This window comes from Mus pahari, chromosome 13, assembly GCF_900095145.1.
Source record: "Mus pahari chromosome 13, PAHARI_EIJ_v1.1, whole genome shotgun sequence".
Classification (NCBI taxonomy): Eukaryota; Metazoa; Chordata; class Mammalia; order Rodentia; family Muridae; genus Mus; species Mus pahari.
Window position 1 is genome coordinate 96,238,652 of NC_034602.1, and position 20,568 is coordinate 96,259,219.

At 41.7% G+C, this 20,568-nt stretch overlaps 1 protein-coding gene across 3 annotated transcripts in view; it reads left to right on the top strand.

Moving 5' to 3' along the window:
* Positions 1-20,568, top strand: part of Pigg (phosphatidylinositol glycan anchor biosynthesis class G) — a 37,517-nt gene that overhangs the window by 8,973 nt on the left and 7,976 nt on the right. For 2 of the 3 annotated variants that reach the window (XR_003845023.1, XM_029545334.1), the window contains exons 6-10: positions 5,794-6,006; positions 11,261-11,478; positions 11,968-12,249; positions 15,694-16,151; positions 18,355-18,546. Coding sequence is in view for 2 of the 3 variants with exons in the window: in XM_029545334.1 (XP_029401194.1) it covers positions 5,794-6,006; positions 11,261-11,478; positions 11,968-12,249; positions 15,694-16,151; positions 18,355-18,546 (1,363 nt within the window). In the remaining variant the exon portion in view is untranslated. Of the gene's footprint in view, positions 1-5,793; positions 6,007-11,260; positions 11,479-11,967; positions 12,250-15,693; positions 16,152-18,354; positions 18,547-20,568 lie in introns of those variants that run through there. The other variant, XM_021210803.2, reaches the window with a different exon arrangement.

Sequence of the window (20,568 nt, forward strand, 5' to 3'; positions counted from 1 at the left end):
AAACCAAAAAAAAAAAAAAAAAAACCAACCAACCAAATAAATGTACAACTACAACCTGCTCAGTCTGTTTAGTGTTATATATTTCAATATAATTTTTTTGTTTTGTTTTGTTTTTCTTTTTTTTCTGGAGCTGAGGACCGAACCCAGGGCCTTGCACTTGCTAGGCAAGCACTCTACCACTGAGCTAAATTCCCAACCCCTATTTCAATGTAAGTTGAAGGCTGACCACTTGGTATTCCAGTAGTGCTTTGTCTGTGGAGACTGTGAGGTCTATCCCGTCTGTGTTAGCACATCTATTGATATTTTACTTCTTTGGGTCTTGTTTAGGGAGCCATATTGTTGGGGTGTCATGTGTGAAGGCTCCCTCTCATTTCTAAAAGCCACGATATTAGAGCAGATTTCCTGATCCTCTGGCTCTTACAGTCTTTCTGCCTTCTCTATGGAGATGTTTTCCTGAGCACTTAGCTGTGGGTGCATCAGTTGGGGGTGGACCCTCGTGATCACTTGTTCAGGAGTTATGCTGTAGGTGCATCAGTTGAGGGTGGACACCCACGATCACTTGTTCTCTGCATTTTGACCATATGGTTTTCTGAAGTGGTCTCCATCTGTTACAAAAAGAAGATTCTTTGAGGAGTGATGAGCTACACTTATTTGAGGGTTTAAATATAAATATTTAGAGTGCAATTAGGAATTTAGTAAAATGGAGTGTTACATTTTCTAAAGTCTGTGGCCCCACTAACCCTGGGGAATTGGTTAGTTCTCCAGTACCAGGCATGATTTCCATCCTGTTGAATGGGCCGTAAGTCCAGTTAGAAAGCTGTTGATTAGCCGGGCGTGGTGGCGCACGCCTTTAATCCCACTCGGGAGGCAGAGGCAGGGGATTTCTGAGTTTGAGGCCAGCCTGGTCTACAAAGTGAGTTCCAGGTCAGCCAGGGATATACAGAGAAACCCTGTCTCGAAACCCCCCCCCCCCAAAAAAAAAGAAAGCTGTTGATTACCATATGAGGCTACTATTGTAACCTTAGTGTTATCCTACAGCTGGCTCTCATAGGTTGTCATAGTAGTTCATAGGCAGTACAGCTGGATAGAACTATTGGTTGTTTCCTTTTCGTGACCTTGTATATAACTGCCTCTCTTCTCTCACCAAGCCTAGAAGCTCCAGTCTTGACACCTAATTGCCTTTTGTTTCTGAGACAAAAACAGATGAGCAATGGCCTGTTTCCACCTTGGAGTGGGTAGACACTCACTCTGGTGTAGATGGTGTGAGTGATGGGGCTACATTTTGGGCTGACACACCTTAGAGTTGCTGTCTCCTGGAGCTTGGAAGTGAGGTGGAGAAATTCATGTGCTATAGATTCTTAAAGTTCTTACAAAAGTTCAATAGATTTTCATAAATGAGTGTTTCTTTATTTGATAGATAAACTTAGATAATTCCAGACAGCAAATGGTGGCAGTTGTTTTTTATGAAGTGTGGATTATTTGCCCTTATGATTTCATAGACTGCCTTTCAACCTGCTACTACCTGTCCTGAGTTCTTAGGTCCTAGTGGGAACCATAGGTATGGGTCACTTCAAAGGCAAGGGAAGAATAATGTTCCTCCTCGACCTCCATGAGGGGACAGCAGGTATGTTGCTTGGTTGACTCACCTCTAAGTAGGACTTGGCATGTTTCATAAACTTGTTCTGTCTTCCAAACCTAAAATGGTGCCTGATAGCTTTTTCATCAATATTTGTTTATTAACGTTTTACAAAATTGCTGAAGTAGAAATGTTGTGGGCCTATGGAAATGTATGAGTAGTGGAAGAAGAATGGAGAGTAGCTCTCTGAAATGCGTATAGATGAGAGCCCTTTGTATTCTCTGTTCACATTACAAAGCTATACTTATGAAAGGAGTTTGTGTAGGCAAGACTGGTCAGGTTCATCAATGGAGGAAAATAAAGAGGCTAAAAATAGATTTCAACATACAAGATTTGTTGATAATAGTGGCTTCTCATGTTAATGGGAAAAATGCAGGACACTCAGTTTATGATGTTAGTATAGTTAGTCTGCCCAGGTAACCTTCTGGTAAGTAGTGGTGCTGCCTACCAATCTCTTTCTCACTAATACAGATCCCAGACCCAAGCATCCTAACCTCTTCAAAGACTTCTTTATTGTGGAAAATTTCAGACCTATTGAGTGTAACCAAGCAGTGTCAGTCCCCAGGTGTAGTACTAGACTGCAGTAGTTACTATTCCGTTATAGCTTATCTTATCCCATCTGTACACACACTCATTTTCCTTGTTACCTAGGTGTAGTACTAGACTGCAATAGTTACTATTCAGTTATAGTTTGTCTTATCCCATCTGTGCACACATTCATTTTCCTTGTTATCTAGGTGTAGTACTAGACTGCAGTAGTTACTATTCCGTTATAGTTTGTCTTAGCCCATCTGTGCACACACTCATTTTCCNCCGTTATAGTTTGTCTTAGCCCATCTGTGCACACACTCATTTTCCTTGTTATCTAGGTGTAGTACTAGACTGCAGTAGTTACTATTCCGTTATAGCTTATCTTATCCCGTCTATACACACACTCATTTTCCTTGTTACCTAGGATCAGACTTCAGAACCACAAATAGGCATTTTCTCTATGTGATCCTGGTTCTGTTACTACATTTCAAAAATGCCATTAATTCCTTAATATCATCTAATAATGTTCAGATTTCCAGTGTCCAGCTCTTCAGTTGTCTTTGTTTGTTAGGTGCAAATAAGGTCTATACATTGTGATATGCCAATAACCTGGAAGGCTTCCAACTCTTTTAATTTACCCATTTGTTTGCTGAAAAAATTAAATTGTCTGTTGAGTCCGCTGTGATCTAGTCCTCTCAGTCTTGCTATGTAACATACCTGCCTCTATGCTAACTCTCAGTTTTCCTGCCTCAGCCTCCTAGTGTTGCCAGTTTTTCTGTATGGTCAGGTTTTTCTGTCACCATGTGAAGCTCCTCTAACCCAAACATTCAAGCAGACTCAGCACAGAGTTCAGTCTGGTTTGGTTTGGTCTGATCTGGTTTGGTTTGATCTGTGCATGGCTGTTACTAGTAGAAAAGACATATTGTTTAGATATATTAGTTATTTTTGATTGCTATGCTCAAACACCTTAAGTTTTAGAACACTCAGCCCATCATTGCTTATGGAAGACATTGTGGTGGCAGGACTGTATGGTGGAATATTGCTCCTCATGTCATAGCAGACAGGAAGCAGAGTCTGATAGGACCGAACCAGGTACAATTACACCCAAGGACCCCAAGGACATACTTCCTAAGGTTTCCACAATCTCCTAAAATAGTGCTACCTGCTGGGTACCAAGGGTTTAAGTGTACCAGCCTTTGAGTAAGACAGTTTTATCCAAACTGTAACACTAGGAGTTTGTTCAGCTAGGAGTTTTCAAAGAGTAGTGTTTTAATTCTCTAAGTTTTTATATTACTTAGCTATTATTTTAGTTCTTTTATGCTATTATAACAGACTCCCAGAGATTTAATAATTTTTAAAGAAAATGAATTGATTTCTTGCTGTTCTGCAGGCTGGGAAGTCCAAGATCAAGGTATCAGAATCTAGTAAGGTTTATTCCCATCTTCCAAGATGATGCCTTAATTATTGTACCCTGAAGGGAGGGAACAGTGCATCTTCATGTGATAGAAGATAGAATAGAAAATGTTTGAGATTTTATTAAATTATAAAATGGAGGCCATTTTATAGTGGTGCTAGGGCTAATGAACTAAGACCTGACAAAAGCACTGACTCACAACACCGATTCATTGGAGATTAAGTTTCTCTCACATAAAATTTGGGAGAATATTCAAGTTAGATCAACAAGAATAATCTTATAGGGCTGGAGAGATGGCTCAGTTGTTAAGAGCACTGACTGCTCTTCCAGAGGTCCTGAGTTCAAACCCCAGCAACCACATGGTGGCTCACAACCTCCTGTAATGGGATCCGATGGTCGCTTCTGGTGTGTCTGAAGACAGCTATAGTGTACTCATATACATAAAATAAATAAAATTTTTATAAAAAAGAATAATTTCATAAAGAAAATGCCCCTATATACTTTGGGCTTCCCAGTGATACTACTTACATAAGAGAGACAGACTTGCTCTTCCCATGTATCACCAGTTCCAAATCAACCAATGAATTTATTATCCTTCAATAAATGGCAAATTAAACTTGTTCATTTTTTAGTAAAAGTGTGAATTCACGGTTTTAAGCATATTGACTAGTTTCTGTTCATTATAGCTACTATTCTTCTTCTTTTTAAAAAACATATCTTTGGCTAATACGAACATCTTTATTCCCAATTCCTTGAAGCGAGACCTCGGTGGTCTCTGATCCGCCTCTTGCCCTCTGAACATTATTCCTAGCTGCCATGCTTGTGTCCTTCTTAGGGCTCACTTGTCTTCTTAGGGTACCTGGATCCTTCAAGTAGAATTGGTAGAATATATTGTTTCATAGCTAGAAGTGTAAATTTATGCTGAATTCCATTAGGTTTTTGGACAGAAAAAGGAAAAAAAAATTTTTTTCCGAGATAGTAGTTTCTCTGTGTAGCCCTGACTGTCCTGGAACTCATTCTGTAGACCAGGCTGGCCTCGAACACAGAAATCCGGCTGTCTCTGCCTCCCAAGTGCTGGGATTAAAGGTGTGTGCCACCACTGTCCAGTGGAAATATTTTAAAATAAGTTTATCTTGAATTTGCATTGATACTTCCACCTCACATTAAGAACTATGAAATCTCCTTCTTAGATTTGCCCTGTGCTTTCTTCTGCCTGAGCTTTAATTAGAATCCTGGTTAAAAATCAGCATTGGTAGAGTTAGGACATTACATGGACTACACTTATGTTGTCCTACAGGAGAGATCAGTCTTAGAAGAGGATCTGATGAAATGAAAGTAGATGTGTGTTGTGTTTGCTTTTGTTTGTTTGTTTTCCAACTCAAAACAATGTAAGAAAATAGTAGTAGAAAGCATTGAAGATGATAAGCAATAACATGAAAGTAGAAAGTTTGTCTAGAGATAAATCTGACCAAATGAAATGTCTATACAACCAAAACTTACTGCAATTAAAGTAAAATCTCCACAGACTCACACTTGTGTATCTAAGAAGCTTTGAGCAGAGCAATCTGGGAAGACTTCCCTGGAGACCCAGACAGCTCTGTAAACCTCTTCTGATGCTTCTGGGGTTGGGGTGTCATATTCTTTATACATGAGAAAGTTCTCCTACGTTACTTTTTATCAAAGGTTGTTTTGTATACTAGGGCCCTGAACTTTGAATACCACGGCCATTCTTCTTCTAAGAAGCTGGTAGGGCAGACAGCTATGGAAGGCTGGAAGACATATGGAAAATTAGAGTTTTATTCTTGTCTTAGTCAGCTGAACCCAGCTTCATCCTGCTTTCCTAAGAAAAGATCCTGCTATCATTCAGGAACCACTGCTAATACTAACTCATGTTGACTTGACATCACCTAAGTCACCATCTCTTGGCCTCTGTCTGGCTACTTGTCACTTCCTTGTCCAATGTTACAATCAAAATAACTGTATTCTTAAAAATCACTGTCCAGTGTATTATAAGCCACTTGGAGGAAAGTGGCACTCAATGCATTTATTGACACAAAAATCAAGGGGGTAGTTTCTGTGTGAATCTATGTTTGAGTGGTTTGAAATCATGGTACTTTTACTTAACATCAGCCATTGTTGCTCAACTTCAAGAATAACTACCATTTTCTACTTTGTAGAAATCTATTGCTTAAAATGTTTTGTTTTTTTCTAGGGGATATTCGACACCCAAAGCATGTCCAGCAGACTGACTTGGCTGCAACACTAGCAATAGGACTTGGTTTGCCAATTCCTAAAGACAGTGTAGGAAGCCTCTTATTCCCAGTTATAGAGGGAAAACCGATGAGAGAACAACTGAGATTTTTACATTTAAACACATTACAGCTTAGCAAACTATTGCAAGAAAATGTACCGTCCTATGAAAAAGGTAAGATAATTAATTAATAGTTCCAACTTCTATAAGGTCTTCATGATTCCATGGTCCTTATGTCTTCCAGATGTTTTCTGGTGTGCAGTTTGTAATGGAATACTTTGTAGTTGTTATTCTAATTATTAATATTATGTTCCAGTTTTCTAACTTTCTTTACTGTCATTATTAGTAACACCCATGAAAATAGATAAGCTATTTGAAATCTTTTATATATTTCTCAATTCAACAATTATTTACCAAGTTTTTGTTTATGAACAGGGGGCACAGGCCGGGCATAGTGGTGGTGCACACCTTTAATCCCAGCACTCACAGGCTGGGCACGGTGGTGGCTCACGCCTTTAATCCCAGCACTCGTGAGGCAGAGGCAGGCAGATCTCTGTGGATTCAAGGACAGCCAGGGCCGTTAGACGGAGAAACCCTGTCTCAAACAACCAAAAAGCAACAACAACAACAACAACAGCCTAAACTAAAAATAACTGGAGATAAGGCATTGAGTAGCACCAGATCTCTATCCTCATAGGATCTTTCAGGGTGAAGAGAACAAAAGTATTGTGATGGATGCCAGATGGTGACCAGAACCCTAGGAGAAGATAGAAGCCTAAATGGGTTGATATACTAAGTCAAGCCTGTCCTTTGAGTTAGGAGGGATCTTTGTAGATTGAGGGACAGAGGGCACAGAAGATGAGTTCAGACATATCATCAAAGGACTTTTAGGCATTGGATGAGCTTTCAGTTTTGTCTAGGTAAAGGAGGACACAGCAGAGTTTCCTGCATTTTCAAAGGCTCTCCCAGGTTCCCTCTGGGACTTCTGCCTTATACTGTAGCAGAGCATGCAAGAAGCAGCTACAGTGTTTTGGTGTGAGATAAGACAGCATTGGCTCAGCATAGTTGTGAAAATTAGAAAGTAGATGTATTTTGTAGTGTTTGCTGACTTTGTGGGATATAAGGCACAAGAAGTCCTGAGGCCAAAGAAGCAGCTCCAGGTTTAGAGCTAAATAGTGAAGGAATAGTGACCATGCAGTAAGGTAGGCAGGAGCTAATTTACAAGGCAGGTGTCTTGGTTATTTTTCTATTTCTGTGGTAAGACATCATGACCAAGGCAGTTTATAAAAGAAGAAGATTACTTGGCACTTATTATTTCCAGAAGCTTAGAGTTCCTAACCATCATGACAGGGAACCTTGCTGCAGGAGGTACTCAATTAGGCTGTCAGGCATTCTTGCTAGAGCATGTAGAGCTGAGATCTACAACCTGAGGCAAAGAGCTACCTGGGGATGGCTAGGCTTTTGGAACTTCAGAGCCATACCCAGTGATACTTCCTTCATAAGACCACATCCCCCTAATCATTTCCAAACAATTCTGCCAGCTAGGAACCAAGTGTTCAAATAAATGAACCTGGGGGACCACTCTCATTCAACCATATGGGGTAGGAAGCTATGAAAGAGAAGTTCAGTAAGGAGACAGTAAGTACTATGTTGATACTGTAACTGAGAGCTAATTATTGGGTCTGAGGATATAGAGTCATTAGGGATTGCTGGAGCAGCTCCTGTTTAGTGTTGGGAGAGAGCCTGGTTAGACTAGATTCAGGTAAGGGCAAGAAAGGTGGACTGCGGCTAAGCAAGTGATTTTGTCTTCAGGCTGATAGTAGGGGCTCTTTCTTTCTTTCTTTCTTTTCTTTTTTTTTTTTTTTTTTAAAGATTTATTTATTTATTATAGGTAAGTACACTGTAGCTGTCTTCAGACACTCCAGAAGGGGGCATCAGATCTTGTTAAGGATGGTTGTGAGCCACCATGTGGTTGCTGGGATTTGAACTCTGCACCTTTGGAAGAGCAGTCGGGTGCTCTTACCTGCTGAGCCATCTCACCAGCCCCAGTAGGGGCTATTTCTGTGACAATAGGAATGATCCCAGGAGAAGAGTGAACCTCTGTGGGACCCTGTATAGATCACTTGAGTCACATTTTCAACTGATCTGCTCTGGTATGTCCAGCATACCACAGACTAACACATCTGTCCCTGATACCCCTTCACAAGTCTAGACTTGGTAGTTGTGTTTGAGGCAGTATTTCACATGATATTGGCAAGTTTTCTTTAAGTTGTGATATACATGTAGTAGGGTGAACACCATGAGTGTTAGCTGTGGAAGACTAGACCCTTCCTGCTAGCTGGAAAATAACTGGAAGCCATACAGTATGCATGCAGTATGCATCAAGGGGCAGGAAGACTCTCTGAGTAAGTACTCAGAGATTAGGTCTGACTTCAACGTACACTTTAATCTAGATTATTTGTGACAGTTAATCTTACTTTGTTTTTTTCTTTTTCTAAAATAAGTTATTGGCTTGTAAGGTTTTTTGAGGAGGTGGGAAGGTGTTGGTTGGTTTAGTTTCTGCTTTTTGTTGTTTTAAGTTTGGTGATGTTTTATTTTGGTGTATGAGTGGTGGACATTTTTGGTGGTTTTTAACTTTGTTCATTGGATTTATCTATCTATCCATCCATCTATCTATCTATCTATTTATTTATCTATGGTAGTAGTGAGTTTCATAGTACTGGGAATTGCCTATGATAGACAAGTCTATCACTAAACTACCTTTCCAGGCCTCTTTAGTTTCATTTTGAAACAGTCTCACTGTTATACAGACTGGTTTTGAATTCTGTAACCCAGGTTGTCTTTCAATTTGTGATCTTCCTGACTCCATCTCTTGAATATCATTAGCCACTAGGCCAGCCATTGCTTGGTAGTTTTTTTTGTTTGTTTGTTTGTTTTTACTTTTTTATTANATATTTTCTTCATTTACATTTCAAATGCTATCCCTGTTGCTAGCAAAATTATAGCCTAGCAAATTACCAACAAAAAAACCAGCTGCTAAGGATTTTGATGTTTCAGAACTATTAGGATAGAAAAAATTAGGAACCATGTTGGGCTGGTGAGATGGCTCAGTGGATAAGAGCACCCGACTACCCTTCCAAAGGTCCGGAGTTCAAATCACAGCAACCACATGGTGGCTCATAACCATCCATAACAATATCTGTTGCCCTCTTCTGAAGTGTCTGAAGACAGCTGCAGTGTACTTACAGATAATAAATAAATAAATAAATCTTTAAAAAAAAAAAAATAGGAACCATGTTAAATAGAAAGCAAACAAGCCTACAAAGGTTAGCAGACATTGTCATGATCCTTCACTCCGAGGAGGCCTACCTTCTACTCTCTGAACCCCACAAGAAGACCAACAGAATCTTCCACAACATCCAGCCAAATCTGATGCTTCTTGCATTCTGTCTGTTTTTTAGTTCTGTTGGGAATAGTTCCTCCCCATGCCCTACCCTGCACTCCCCAGGAACTTTGTATAAGAAGTTCATAGTAACTGATATTCTTCTCCAGTACCTCATCTAGTCCATTCCTTGTCATCCTTTACAGTCAGCTTATCAGACTGTCCTTGCCCTATTCATATTTCATTTCCAGTCTAAAATCAGTTATTCCCCATTACCAGAAATGTCTCCTGTCATTTGCTTTTCCTTCATAGCATTCTTTGTGATTAAATTTTTTCCTTTTTATGTGTATGGGTGTTTTGCCTGCGTGCATGTCTATGTATCATGTGTATTCAGTGCAGAGGCCAAAAGGGAAAAAAAATGTTGGGTGGTTGTAACTACCATGTGGGTCCTGGGGATCAAGCCTGAATCCTCTGATGGAGCCACCAGAGCGTTTAGCCACTGAGCCATCTCTCTGGCCTCCATCTTCACAATTGGTTATCACATATGTCCATGTCTACAGCATAATGTTTTGTTTGCATTTGTTTGTTTTTGTGAACACTTCTAAATCCAAGTATATGCAGGGAGGAGTTATAGTAGTTTATTCACCATTGCGTTTCTTTTTCTTTGTAAATTTAAAATCCTTTGTGTTGATTCAGTGTCTAGGACACTGCTTAGGAAGTATTCATTTGGCTGCATGAACAGGAGCCCCTGGTTTCTATGACTCCTTTTGTAGAGGCTGTAAGATGTAACACAAATATTCTGTGTCTCTATGGTTCATTTGTAGAGATCTGTAAGACTGTTGAGTATACACAAAGATAGACCAGATCTTTGTACTTACTGATAGAGGCTGTGGGTTATAGACGCAGATACCCTGTGTCTCCGTGACTTTGTTGTGGGACCTTCAGGGTGCCATCAGGCTTCTATATAACACTTATAGAGACAGTGGGATATAGGCTTAGATGGCCTGAGTCTCTGTGACTCCCTGGAAGAGAGGCATGGATTATAAATGCAGATCATTGCTGAGGCTTGGGGTATAGACACAGACACTCCTACTTTGGAGTAGTGTAGCAGTGTGGGCACCAGCTGTGTACTTATTGTCAGTAGTAAGAACATGTGCAACCTGTAATGTTCAGAATTGTTTCACTGAACCCTTGTCCTCAGCAATACAATGCCTGCAGGGTTCTGCTGCAGCTGTGATGGCAATCCATGAGTTGTATTCACATAGCTCTGTGCAGCACTGTTGGGGGTGATAAAGGGATCTGTGGTCCTGATGAAGTACAAGGTGCATTTTAAAGAACAGAGCATCTCATGAAGAAAAGTCTTGTTTTAGACCCATTTAGTTATAAGCAAGCACAATACAGTAAAGAGTAACAGACCAGTTCTGGGAAGCAGACTGTCAGCTTCTTGCCTTCAATAGCACTCCCTGTAGACCTAACGGCAGCCATGTGCCTGGGCCATACCCAGAAGCCAGTCATTCCATGCAAATATCTGCAGTGGCCATTGTAGTCACTGGAGAACAAAGGCTACTTAAACCTTTGAACGATGGGTGGGTAGGGGCTTTCAGGGTGAGTGTACATCATTTGCCAGGGCCAGGGCACTGGAAATGTCTCATTAGCATAAGGAAGAATTCCAGGAAGTTTAACTGGGCTATGTAACCCCCTAGTGGGGTGGTGGGGGTGGATACTTGTGCCAGGACATACAGGCCTGGGGCAACAAGGGAATGACCCTACTCCTGACAATCTCAGGATGAGATTTCTGGGGTTTGGACATGTCTGGACCCAACTCATGCTCCCAACCAGTGTCCCCACCCACACCGCCCCCGCCCCACACTCAGGCTCTGGCCGTGTTGGCAGTAGATGGATATACATCATCAGCTGTAACAGTATTACTGCGGTTTTGCTGACCCTTCCTGCCTAGGAACAGATTGCCTTCATTAGGTATCAGTTCTAAAAAATGTCCCAGTAAGTGAATGTGCTAAAATTATGTCTAATCTTTTTGTCTGATAGATCCTGGGTTTGAGCAGTTTAAAATGGCAGAAAAGTTACATGGAAACTGGGTCAAACTGCACTTGGAGGAAAACCATTCAGACATTCTGCTTGGCCTGGGGACCAAAGTACTCAGGCAGTACCTGGGTGCCCTGAAGACCCTGAGTCTGTCCCTGAGCACACAAGTGGCTCAATATGACATGTACTCAATGGCAGTGGGAACGCTCATAGTTTTGGAGGTACACATGCTTGTATTCTCATGGTTTAGGTGTTAAAATTGATTATGTAACTCAGCCAAACATAATGGTTTTGAATTTATATATCATTACTGCTGGGTATGGTGATGTATGTCTGTAATTCCCAAATTCAGTCTACTAAGATGGGAGAATGGCTACATCATGCCAGCCTGGGCTACAAGACCCTATGTCTGAAAAGAAGAATATTGGAGTAACAGAAAATAGAAATGTTCTCTGTTTTTCCATTGTGCACCCAGATTTAAGAGATTACATGAAGTATTTGCATGGGGCAAATGGCTTCATTCAGCATTGCTATAAAAGATAAAAATATAAATCAAGCTATGCAGTTTTGGCAAGCAACTAAAATTAATCTTTCCCTTGGGTCATTTTGTTGTTTTCTTGTGTGAGCAGCAGGTTAGGATGGGTTGGGCTCATTTGAGTGGACTTTCCTATACCTGGACATCCCTATTCACCCTTGATCTTCTTTTTCAGGTTCTCGCCCTGTTCCTCCTTAGCACTCCACATGTGCTGTGCAGAAAGGCTGAGCTGGATGTTCCTCTGTTGTCTCCTGTGTTTTCTCTGCTCTTTTACTTGGTATTTTTGGTTCTTTCGGCCATTCATGTCCTGGTGTGCACTTCATCTGAGAGCTCGTGCTACCTCTGTGGCCTCTCGTGGCTGGCAGCGGGGTCTGTGATGCTACTTGTTTCTGCACTGTTCTGTGCAATTTTGTCTGCTCTTATCAGGATGGTCATTGACAGCACTCTGCTGAAGAAGGTATTACTAGTCCCTGTGTATATAATGTGGTCCTTGTGGGTGGGCTTTTGTTTTGTTTTTCTAGCCAATCTTTCATTAATATAAATTGGTTGAAAATCTTGAATGTACCAGCATTGCAGTACTGCAGTGCTTGGAAAAATCAAACATCAAATAGACTGCAGGAGAAAGACCTAAGCATATCTTCCCAGGTTTCTGGGCATCTTTGTCTATAATATTCTGTTGTGTAGTCAGGTCATATGCTTTTACGCTCAGCTGGAAAGAGCTGGACTGGAACAGAGGTGATAATGGGGCTTCTGGATGTGGAAGACAGAGAGCATGTGTGCCTTAGTCTCAGAATCTCTGAGCTTCAAATGATGGACAGTGAGCAGGTGGCCCCTCAGGAGGTTCCTGGGGAAGTTTGTTCCCTTGTTGGTCTGTTGTGCCTTACCAAGCTTTCTTTTCAAGGCTTACATTTTTCTTCTATGAAATTCTTGGTCTCTGGCAACCTTTGTTTATTAGGCAGGTGGTGTGTCAAGTGATGTGTGATGGAGCAGGGTGAAGGAGCTGTGTGGTTGTATTAGAGCCCAGTATCTAGGCCCTGGGATTGAGGAAGCCTGAGCAGTGGCTTTGGCTCCCACCCAGAATACCCTGTCCTTCTGCCCCCTTTCCTATCACAGGGCCTTCAAAGATCCCCTGTTGTATGTCTGGGTCTAGGCACAGTCTATCTGTTTGTCTTTTTAGGAACTTTCTGGGTTCATAGTGTTTCTCTGTGTACATTGCTATACATAGTTAACAGTTACCAGAACGATAAGTGACAAGAATTTCTTCATAGTAAACTTATGTGTGTGTTTGTATACCCCGTAGTGCACATGTGGAGGTCAGAGGGCAACTTGTGAGACTCAGCTCTCTTCTACCTTATGTGTCCTGAGAATAGGACTCAGATCATCAAGCTTGGCAGCAAATACCTGCACCTGCCAAGCCATCTCATCAGCCCTTGAACTGTTAGTTTTTTTTTTGTTGTTGTTGTTGTTGTTTTTAAATAAAGAACAACATTTAATTGGGGCTGGCTTACAGGTTCAGAGGTTCAGGCCATTATCATCAAGCATCTAGGCAGCATCCAGGCAGGCATGGTGCAGGCAGAGCTGAGAGTTCTACATATTCATCTGAAGGCTGCTAGTGGAAGACTGACTTCCAGGCTGCTAGGGTGAGGGTCTTAAGCCCACACCCTCAGTGCCATGCCTATTCCAACAAGGCCATACCTCCTAATGGTCCCACTCCCTGGGCCAAGTATATACAAACCATCACATTCCACTCCCTTGCCCCCATAGGCTTGTTCAAACACATGAGTCTATGGGGGCCATATCTAATCATAGCATAATAAAACGTACATTTAGTACAACTTTCAAAGTTCCCATTGTCTATAGCAGTCTCAACAATGTTAAAAGTCCAAAGTTCAAATTCTCTTCTGAGATTTATCTAATCACTTAACTGTAATCCCCCTAAGCAAGACAGGAAGCCATCTGGGCAAGCTCCAAACATCTCCACGTCTGGTGCCAAAGTGGTTTTCAGATCTCCACTCCTTTTTCATCTTTGTTGACTGCGACAAACTTTTCTGCTGAGCTGGTTCCACTCCCTATTAACAGCTTTCCTCAGCAGATAGCCCATGGCTCTGGACTCTCAAACATCTTGGGGTCTCCAAGACAACTTCAGTGTTACAGTTTCTTGTTTTAATGTCTGGGATCCACACATGATCTTCTGGGCTACTCTAAAGTGCTGGTATCACTTCTCCAGCTCTGCCCTCTGTTGCACTCTAAGCTCAGGTTGATCCACTTCACTGCTGCTGCTGTTCTTGGTGGTCATCCCATGGCACTGGCATCTCCAATGCGCTGGAGTCTTCTGCTGCAACTAGGCTTCACCAATAGCTTTTCATAAGCTCTCTTCATGGTGCCAAGCCTCAAATCCTTTGCATGACTCCTTCAGCCCTGGGCCATTAACTGCAGCTGAGGCTGCACCTTCACCAATGGTGTTCCATGGCCTCTCATATACCAGGCCTCAGCTGCTCTTCATGACCCCTTCATGCCTTCCAAACCAGTACCACCTGGGTAACTCTTAGACATTACCAAATACAGCTGCAGCATGAGGTGCAACCATGGCTATCTCTGGAACAAAGCTAGCTTCTTTGTGCTCCCAGAAATCACTTCCCACAAGATTTCACCTCAGTGATGCTGATATCTTCTTAATCACCACCAATTTCTTAGCTCCAGCTAACCAGCATCAAGTGTCCCAGTAGTCTCCTTCTCCTCTTGACAATAAAGCCAGAGCCAAATGACCAAAGCTGCTGAGTTCTGCTGCTTCCTGGGGCTGGAACTTGGCCCCTTTGTTTTATGACATTATCAGCAGCTTTCTGTTTTCAAACACTTCACTGCCTAAGCTTAGCTGTCTTGGAACTTGTTCTGTAGACCCCCTTGAGCTGTTTTTAAGTTAATAATTTGGGTTGCTTATTTCTTTATCACTGTGACAAAATATCTGATATCAATAATTTAAGGGAGGAAAGATTTACTTTAGCTCACAGTTTCTAAAGTGTCAGTCCAAGTCTGGTTGGTTCCATTACTATGGGCCTGTGTTAAGGTAGAAACATCTCAATGGAAAAAAGGCTTAGCTGTAAAAAGCTGCTGAAAAGCAATGAGAAGAAAAAGGAGAGAATGGGAGAGTTGTACCTTCTTATTCTAGTCACCTTTCAGTAGTAGGGGCCAAGCTCATAACATACAGATTTTTCCCCTTTGTGGGAGAAGTATTTCATATCTAAATCATAGTGTGATTTAAGAGACAGTGTCCTGTTGCCATCACTTTGTAGTGGCAGCTGTGTAGTCCTGGGGAAATTGATGTCATGCTGGGAATGTGACAGTTGGGCAGGATCTTCTGGGTAATTCTTTGGGACTTAGATCTTTGGGCGAGGACACCTGGTTAGCATGTTTGTTATGCCCATGTCCTCCTGGTTAGCATGTTACGCCCATGTCCTCCTGGTTAGCATGTTACGCCCATGTCCTCCTGGTTAGCATGTTACGCCCATGTCCTNTTAGCATGTTACGCCCATGTCCTCCTGGTTAGCATGTTACGCCCATGTCCTCCTGGTTAGCATGTTACGCCCATGTCCTCCTGGTTAGCATGTTATGCCCATGTCCTCCTGGTTAGCATGTTATGCCCATGTCCTCCTGGTTAGCATGTTATGCCCATGTCCTCCTGGTTAGCAAAGAACATCTTGACCTCCTCCAGACTGTGCTGCAGGAAGAGGGGCCATGTTTCCAATGCAAGAGGTTCCCTCCACAGTAGGCAGTTTGGGTTAGATGGGAAGACAGCAAGTGTCTATCAGGAGGCCTTTTCACTGTGGGCAAAGGACGTCCTATATGTAGGGTGATATACATAATGTTCACGTTATCGCTCACACACTGCGTTTCCTTCTGGCAGAATGCAGCTGATGCCAGCTCAGGGTGGTCAGAGGTGAACCTCCTTCTTCTTCTGGGCACAGTGGGCCATGTTCTGAGCCTGGGAGCCAGCAGCTTCGTGGAGGAAGAGCACCAGACGTGGTATTTCCTTATTAATACTCTGTGCCTGGCTCTGAGCCAGGAAACCTGTAGGAGTTACTTTCTGGGAGATGAATGTGAACCCCAGCGTCACTCCCATGCAGAACAAAAATGTGTGAATATCCTTGCCTGTGCTCTGCAGGACAGCACAAGCTACAATACCCCTGAGTCTGGCACAGCAGGTAAACGGGTCTCTCTTCTGGAAGCACAAGGAAGCTGCAGATGGTGGACAGTGCTGGCAAGTCCATGGCTGGTGCTGATCTGCTGTCGGCTACTGCGGTCCTTGAACCAGACAGGGGTGCAGGGAGCCCATCGTCCCGACTTTAGTCACTGGCTTACCAGGTGAGCATGACCCATGGGCTGGAACCCTTTGCAACTGAATAGTTACGTAGTCTTTTTCTACATTTCACCCTTTTAAAAATATATATTAAGACTAAAATAATACTTGAGATCTAAAAAAAAAAAATAGAAAATATACCCCATAAAGGTGAATAGAGACTAACTTAATATACTTGATTTATTAATGCTGAATCAGACTAATTGTTAATGATTGAGAACCTATGAGTTTTAAAATGATCATTGTAAAGATGTAACTCTTGGATAGTCCATGGTGACTCTTTGTACACTGCTGCCCGGAGATGAGAGTACAAGGTACTGCTGTAGGCAAAACGTTCTAGTCGCTGGGAAGCAAAAGGTTCTAGTCTCTGGGCACCTTTGCCTTTGGATTCTCCCTTCTTTTCAGGCATGTCTCTCTCCATCCTTAGAGGGAGAAGTGTGTAGCAGATCTCTCAACATCTCCCGAGCCTTCTTTTTTTTTTTTTTAGGATTTTCGAGACAGGGTTTCTCTGTGTAGCCCTGGCTGTCCTGGAACTCACTTTGTAGACCAGGCTGGCCTCGGACTCAGAAATCCGCCTGCCTCTGCCTCCCAAGTGCTGGGATTAAAGGCGTACGCCACCACGCCCGGCTTCTCCCGAGCCTTCTACTGAGGCTATAGAGCCAGAGAGAGATGGAGATGGGGGTAGATGGAGATGGTTTGAAGAAGAGCTTGAAGTAAATGGAAGAAACTGAGTCTGACAAAGTCATGACCAGGCTGTTTTAACTGTCTGACAACAAAGACTCCAGCTAAAGTAACCAAACAGCAAAATAAGACTGTTGAGAGGAACAGGCAGCTGCAGAGCTGTATAAAATTGCAATGCAGAGGGTGAGAAGGATGCCTGCTAGCTAGTGCTTGGGAAAGTTCAGGTTGATACTGTGTTATGAATTTTTACCTGTATAGTGCAGAAACAAAAACAAATGGTATTGCCCAGACCTTATAAGTGCACAGACCTGGAAGTGGGCATCAAAAAAGTCTGGTTTCTCTAACCAAGAGGGTTTTGTGGAGAATTCCACCAAGTATTAACTAGCTTATCAAACTTTCATAATCCCACAATTACAACTGGCATCTTTGAAGTTTCTGCCATGTGCTTGCACAACAGCTATGGGAAAACATCTCTATATGCTCCCCACTTTGGAGTTCAGGAAACAAAGAGGGAACAGGGCTTGTTGATAAACCATATCTCCTCAGCCCAGGCATATGAAGTGCTTGATGTGTTAAGGAGTTCCAGGTCCTAGAAAAACACAGTGGGCACGTGTTATTTCTCTGAAAATGTGAAGCGTTTGGTGTCCTGCCTTCTCACGTGTGCTGCCTCCTGCACCTAAGATGTCTTTTTCTTGAATTGCTGGGCCATTCCTATCAGCTGTAAAAGGCCATTTCGTAACTCCCACTATTCTCCCACTCCAAAGCTGTCTTATTTAAATATCACTTCTCTGTGGTGGTATGCAGCATTCCAGAGGGATGCCCAGGATGTACTAGCATAGCAGAGACTTCCAAGCGAGTTTTAAATCAAATTATCTCTTCCCGCACTGAAACAGTCTCTCTCTCTCTCTCTCTCTCTCTCTCTCTCTCTCATGTGTTTTCAGACAAGGTCTTGCTCTGTATTTTAGGCTGACCTCAAACTTGTGATCTTATGATCTTATACCTAAACCTTCTGATGGTCAAGATTATAGATATATATCACCACGACCAGTTTCATTCACATTTTCTGAAATCTTTTACAATTTTAATGTATATCTTTCCAGAATAAATATTTAAAATTATTATTTAGACTTTATGAGCATTGACTATGTAAATAATGAAAGGGAGCTGGCCTTGCCAAAGTTCTTGTATATTTAGCACCTCTCCTCAGTGGGACAGCCACTTGTCAACAGAGTTGAGCTGTATGAGACAGCAACAGGGCCAGGGTGAGAACGAAGTAAATCAAGGATGCTGGAGGACAGACTGTGCCTAATACCAGCATCTGAGGCTATTTTAAGAGTAAGATGTGAATGAGATCTCAGCATGGTAATCTTTGTGACATTTAAGATCCTTGTTTTTTGTTTTGTTTTGTTTTCTGTCTTTCTAGGAAAAATAATTTGATTTTATACAATTCTTTAAAAACCCTTCAATATAATTGTAAATCACCAATTCCACTTTGTAGTAATTTGGTCATTTTCTATCTTATTTCAGCTCTGACCACAAAGTACAGCTTTCAGGCCTGACTGCCCTCTCCCTGGTTGTAATCTTCATGTTAGTTCAAAGGAGGTGCTCCCTCGTATCCAAGGTGGCCCTAGCACTGGGGCTGCTGGGTGTCTTCTGCTACAGGGCGGCCATTGGGATTGTGCAGTTTCCATGGCAATCAGACAACAAAGGCATTTCAAAGTAAGTGAATTAGAGATATGAAGGCTTACTTTTATGTGTTTCAGTGTTTTCTGTACTAAAAATGCCATGTCAGTTCCTATAATACTTGAGTTAAGTTTTTATGCATGGTGATTTCATTTGTAGCTATTATATCCTGGTCAAGAAAACCTTAATGGGCCACTTTGTTGGCACTCTTTTGGGAGAAAAATGACACAGAAGTAAGGTCATTGTGTTTATTTTTTAAATTAATAAATAATTCAAAAAAAAGTTAAGAGAAACCTGCATTTACTAGGACTTGGTTTTGCTAAGTTAAGATTTGACTTTAATAACAAGGATACTCCCAAGGATACAAAAATGAGTGGATACTCCCAGCAGTTAGGAAAGGGAGTGAGCTTCCCTATATTATGTTTGTAAGGCCCAAGAATTCCTGTTGTGCAAGTCAAGAGGGCTCAACCTTGAGTCTGGTGTTTGTGATGCAGTTGCTGGGGCCTGGTCAGGGCTGCAGAGGGTGACTAGCCTCCTCAGAAGTTCCTCAAGAACACAGACAGGTAGCTGAAAATCAAGCACCTCCATACCTTTGTAACATCATCTACAGTTCTAAAGAAGTAGACAGTTTGTTGTTGTTCATCAGTAGTGAGACGGCTCTCACAGATATGTTGCATCTCTGTTTCCATAGAACACAGAAAGGTACTATGAAGCAATAGGTTATAAAACTCTTTCATGATGCCAACTTACCAAACACGTTTTTTTTATATGACTTAACTTGATTAATATTAATTTTCATATTTAGGACCCACAGTCATATATAGATTGAGGCTTTACTTTTTACTCATTTGGGTACCTTATACAGATAACTAGATTTAACAAATATTGAAAGCCAAGGGCTATATCCAGAAACTTAAGGGATTACCAGAAAACATCTGCTGATAGGTATGGGGTGGTACTAGGTCTCTGTAGCTGTAACAGCAGGGTAGTGGCCTTCCTGAAGCAAGAAGCAGAGGAGACATGAAGGTGGTGCTTGAGACTGGGGACACTTTGTAGAGACTAAGGCTCTTTTTGGCTTTTGAGTTGGGAACTTTGGGCAGATAGCAAGGTTAGATGTTACATAGGAGGTTTTTGTTAATCCCCATGTGCAGTGTGTGAATGCATTTCTGTTTCTACTCAGATATATGCACTTGATTTCTGCATTATTAATCTATGATCCCTTTGCTTTGCCTTCTCTGCTGATAAACAACTTGTCCTCTGCAGATGTCCAGAAGATAGCCAGTGTGCCTTTTCTCTAACCATTCTTATTCCTGTAGGATCTATCCATCCCCCACCTTGTCTATCTTGATTTTTGAAAGTATACTGGTTCTAGATCCACCCAGCTTCAAAGGTGCCTAAATTCTGAACTCATCCTGATTTATCTGGTTCTGCATCCACTGTGATTCCATATTTACCAAGTAGTCAAGACCTTTAACCTATAACCTTTCCTTTCTCCTACACTAAGAAATCCAAGCATGTCTAGGATTGAAAGTCATGGAAGCCCTAGGAATGAGAAGTAGTGACTGATGAGTGCAGGGAACCTGTCCAGATGTTCTTTCTGCCCTTTCCTATATAGTGGCCCTGTTATCATCTTCTCAGACAAGCTTCTTCTTGAAACATCCCGATGGCTTTCACATTTGCTGGATTGTCTTTATTGGAATCCACATGGACCTGTCTTCAGCTTTTATGTCAGGACACGTATGGTCAAAGATGTGCTTGGTATTTGACTACAGCTCCACATGTAACCCACAGTATCAACACTGAATTAAAATAGTCATACTAAATGGATAGGGCTTCTGCCTCTACCTCCTGAATGCTGGGATTAAAAGTGTACACTACTACACTCCACCATTAAGTGACAATCTTAAAGTATATAAATACCTCATTTATAAAATCTGCTTAAAATATCATATTTTAGGAAAATATATTTAAAAAGATGAAATTACTAGACATAGTCTCATAACTACTGTGTGCAAATACTTTCTTTGTACATATTTGTACACTATTTTTTTTTTTTTT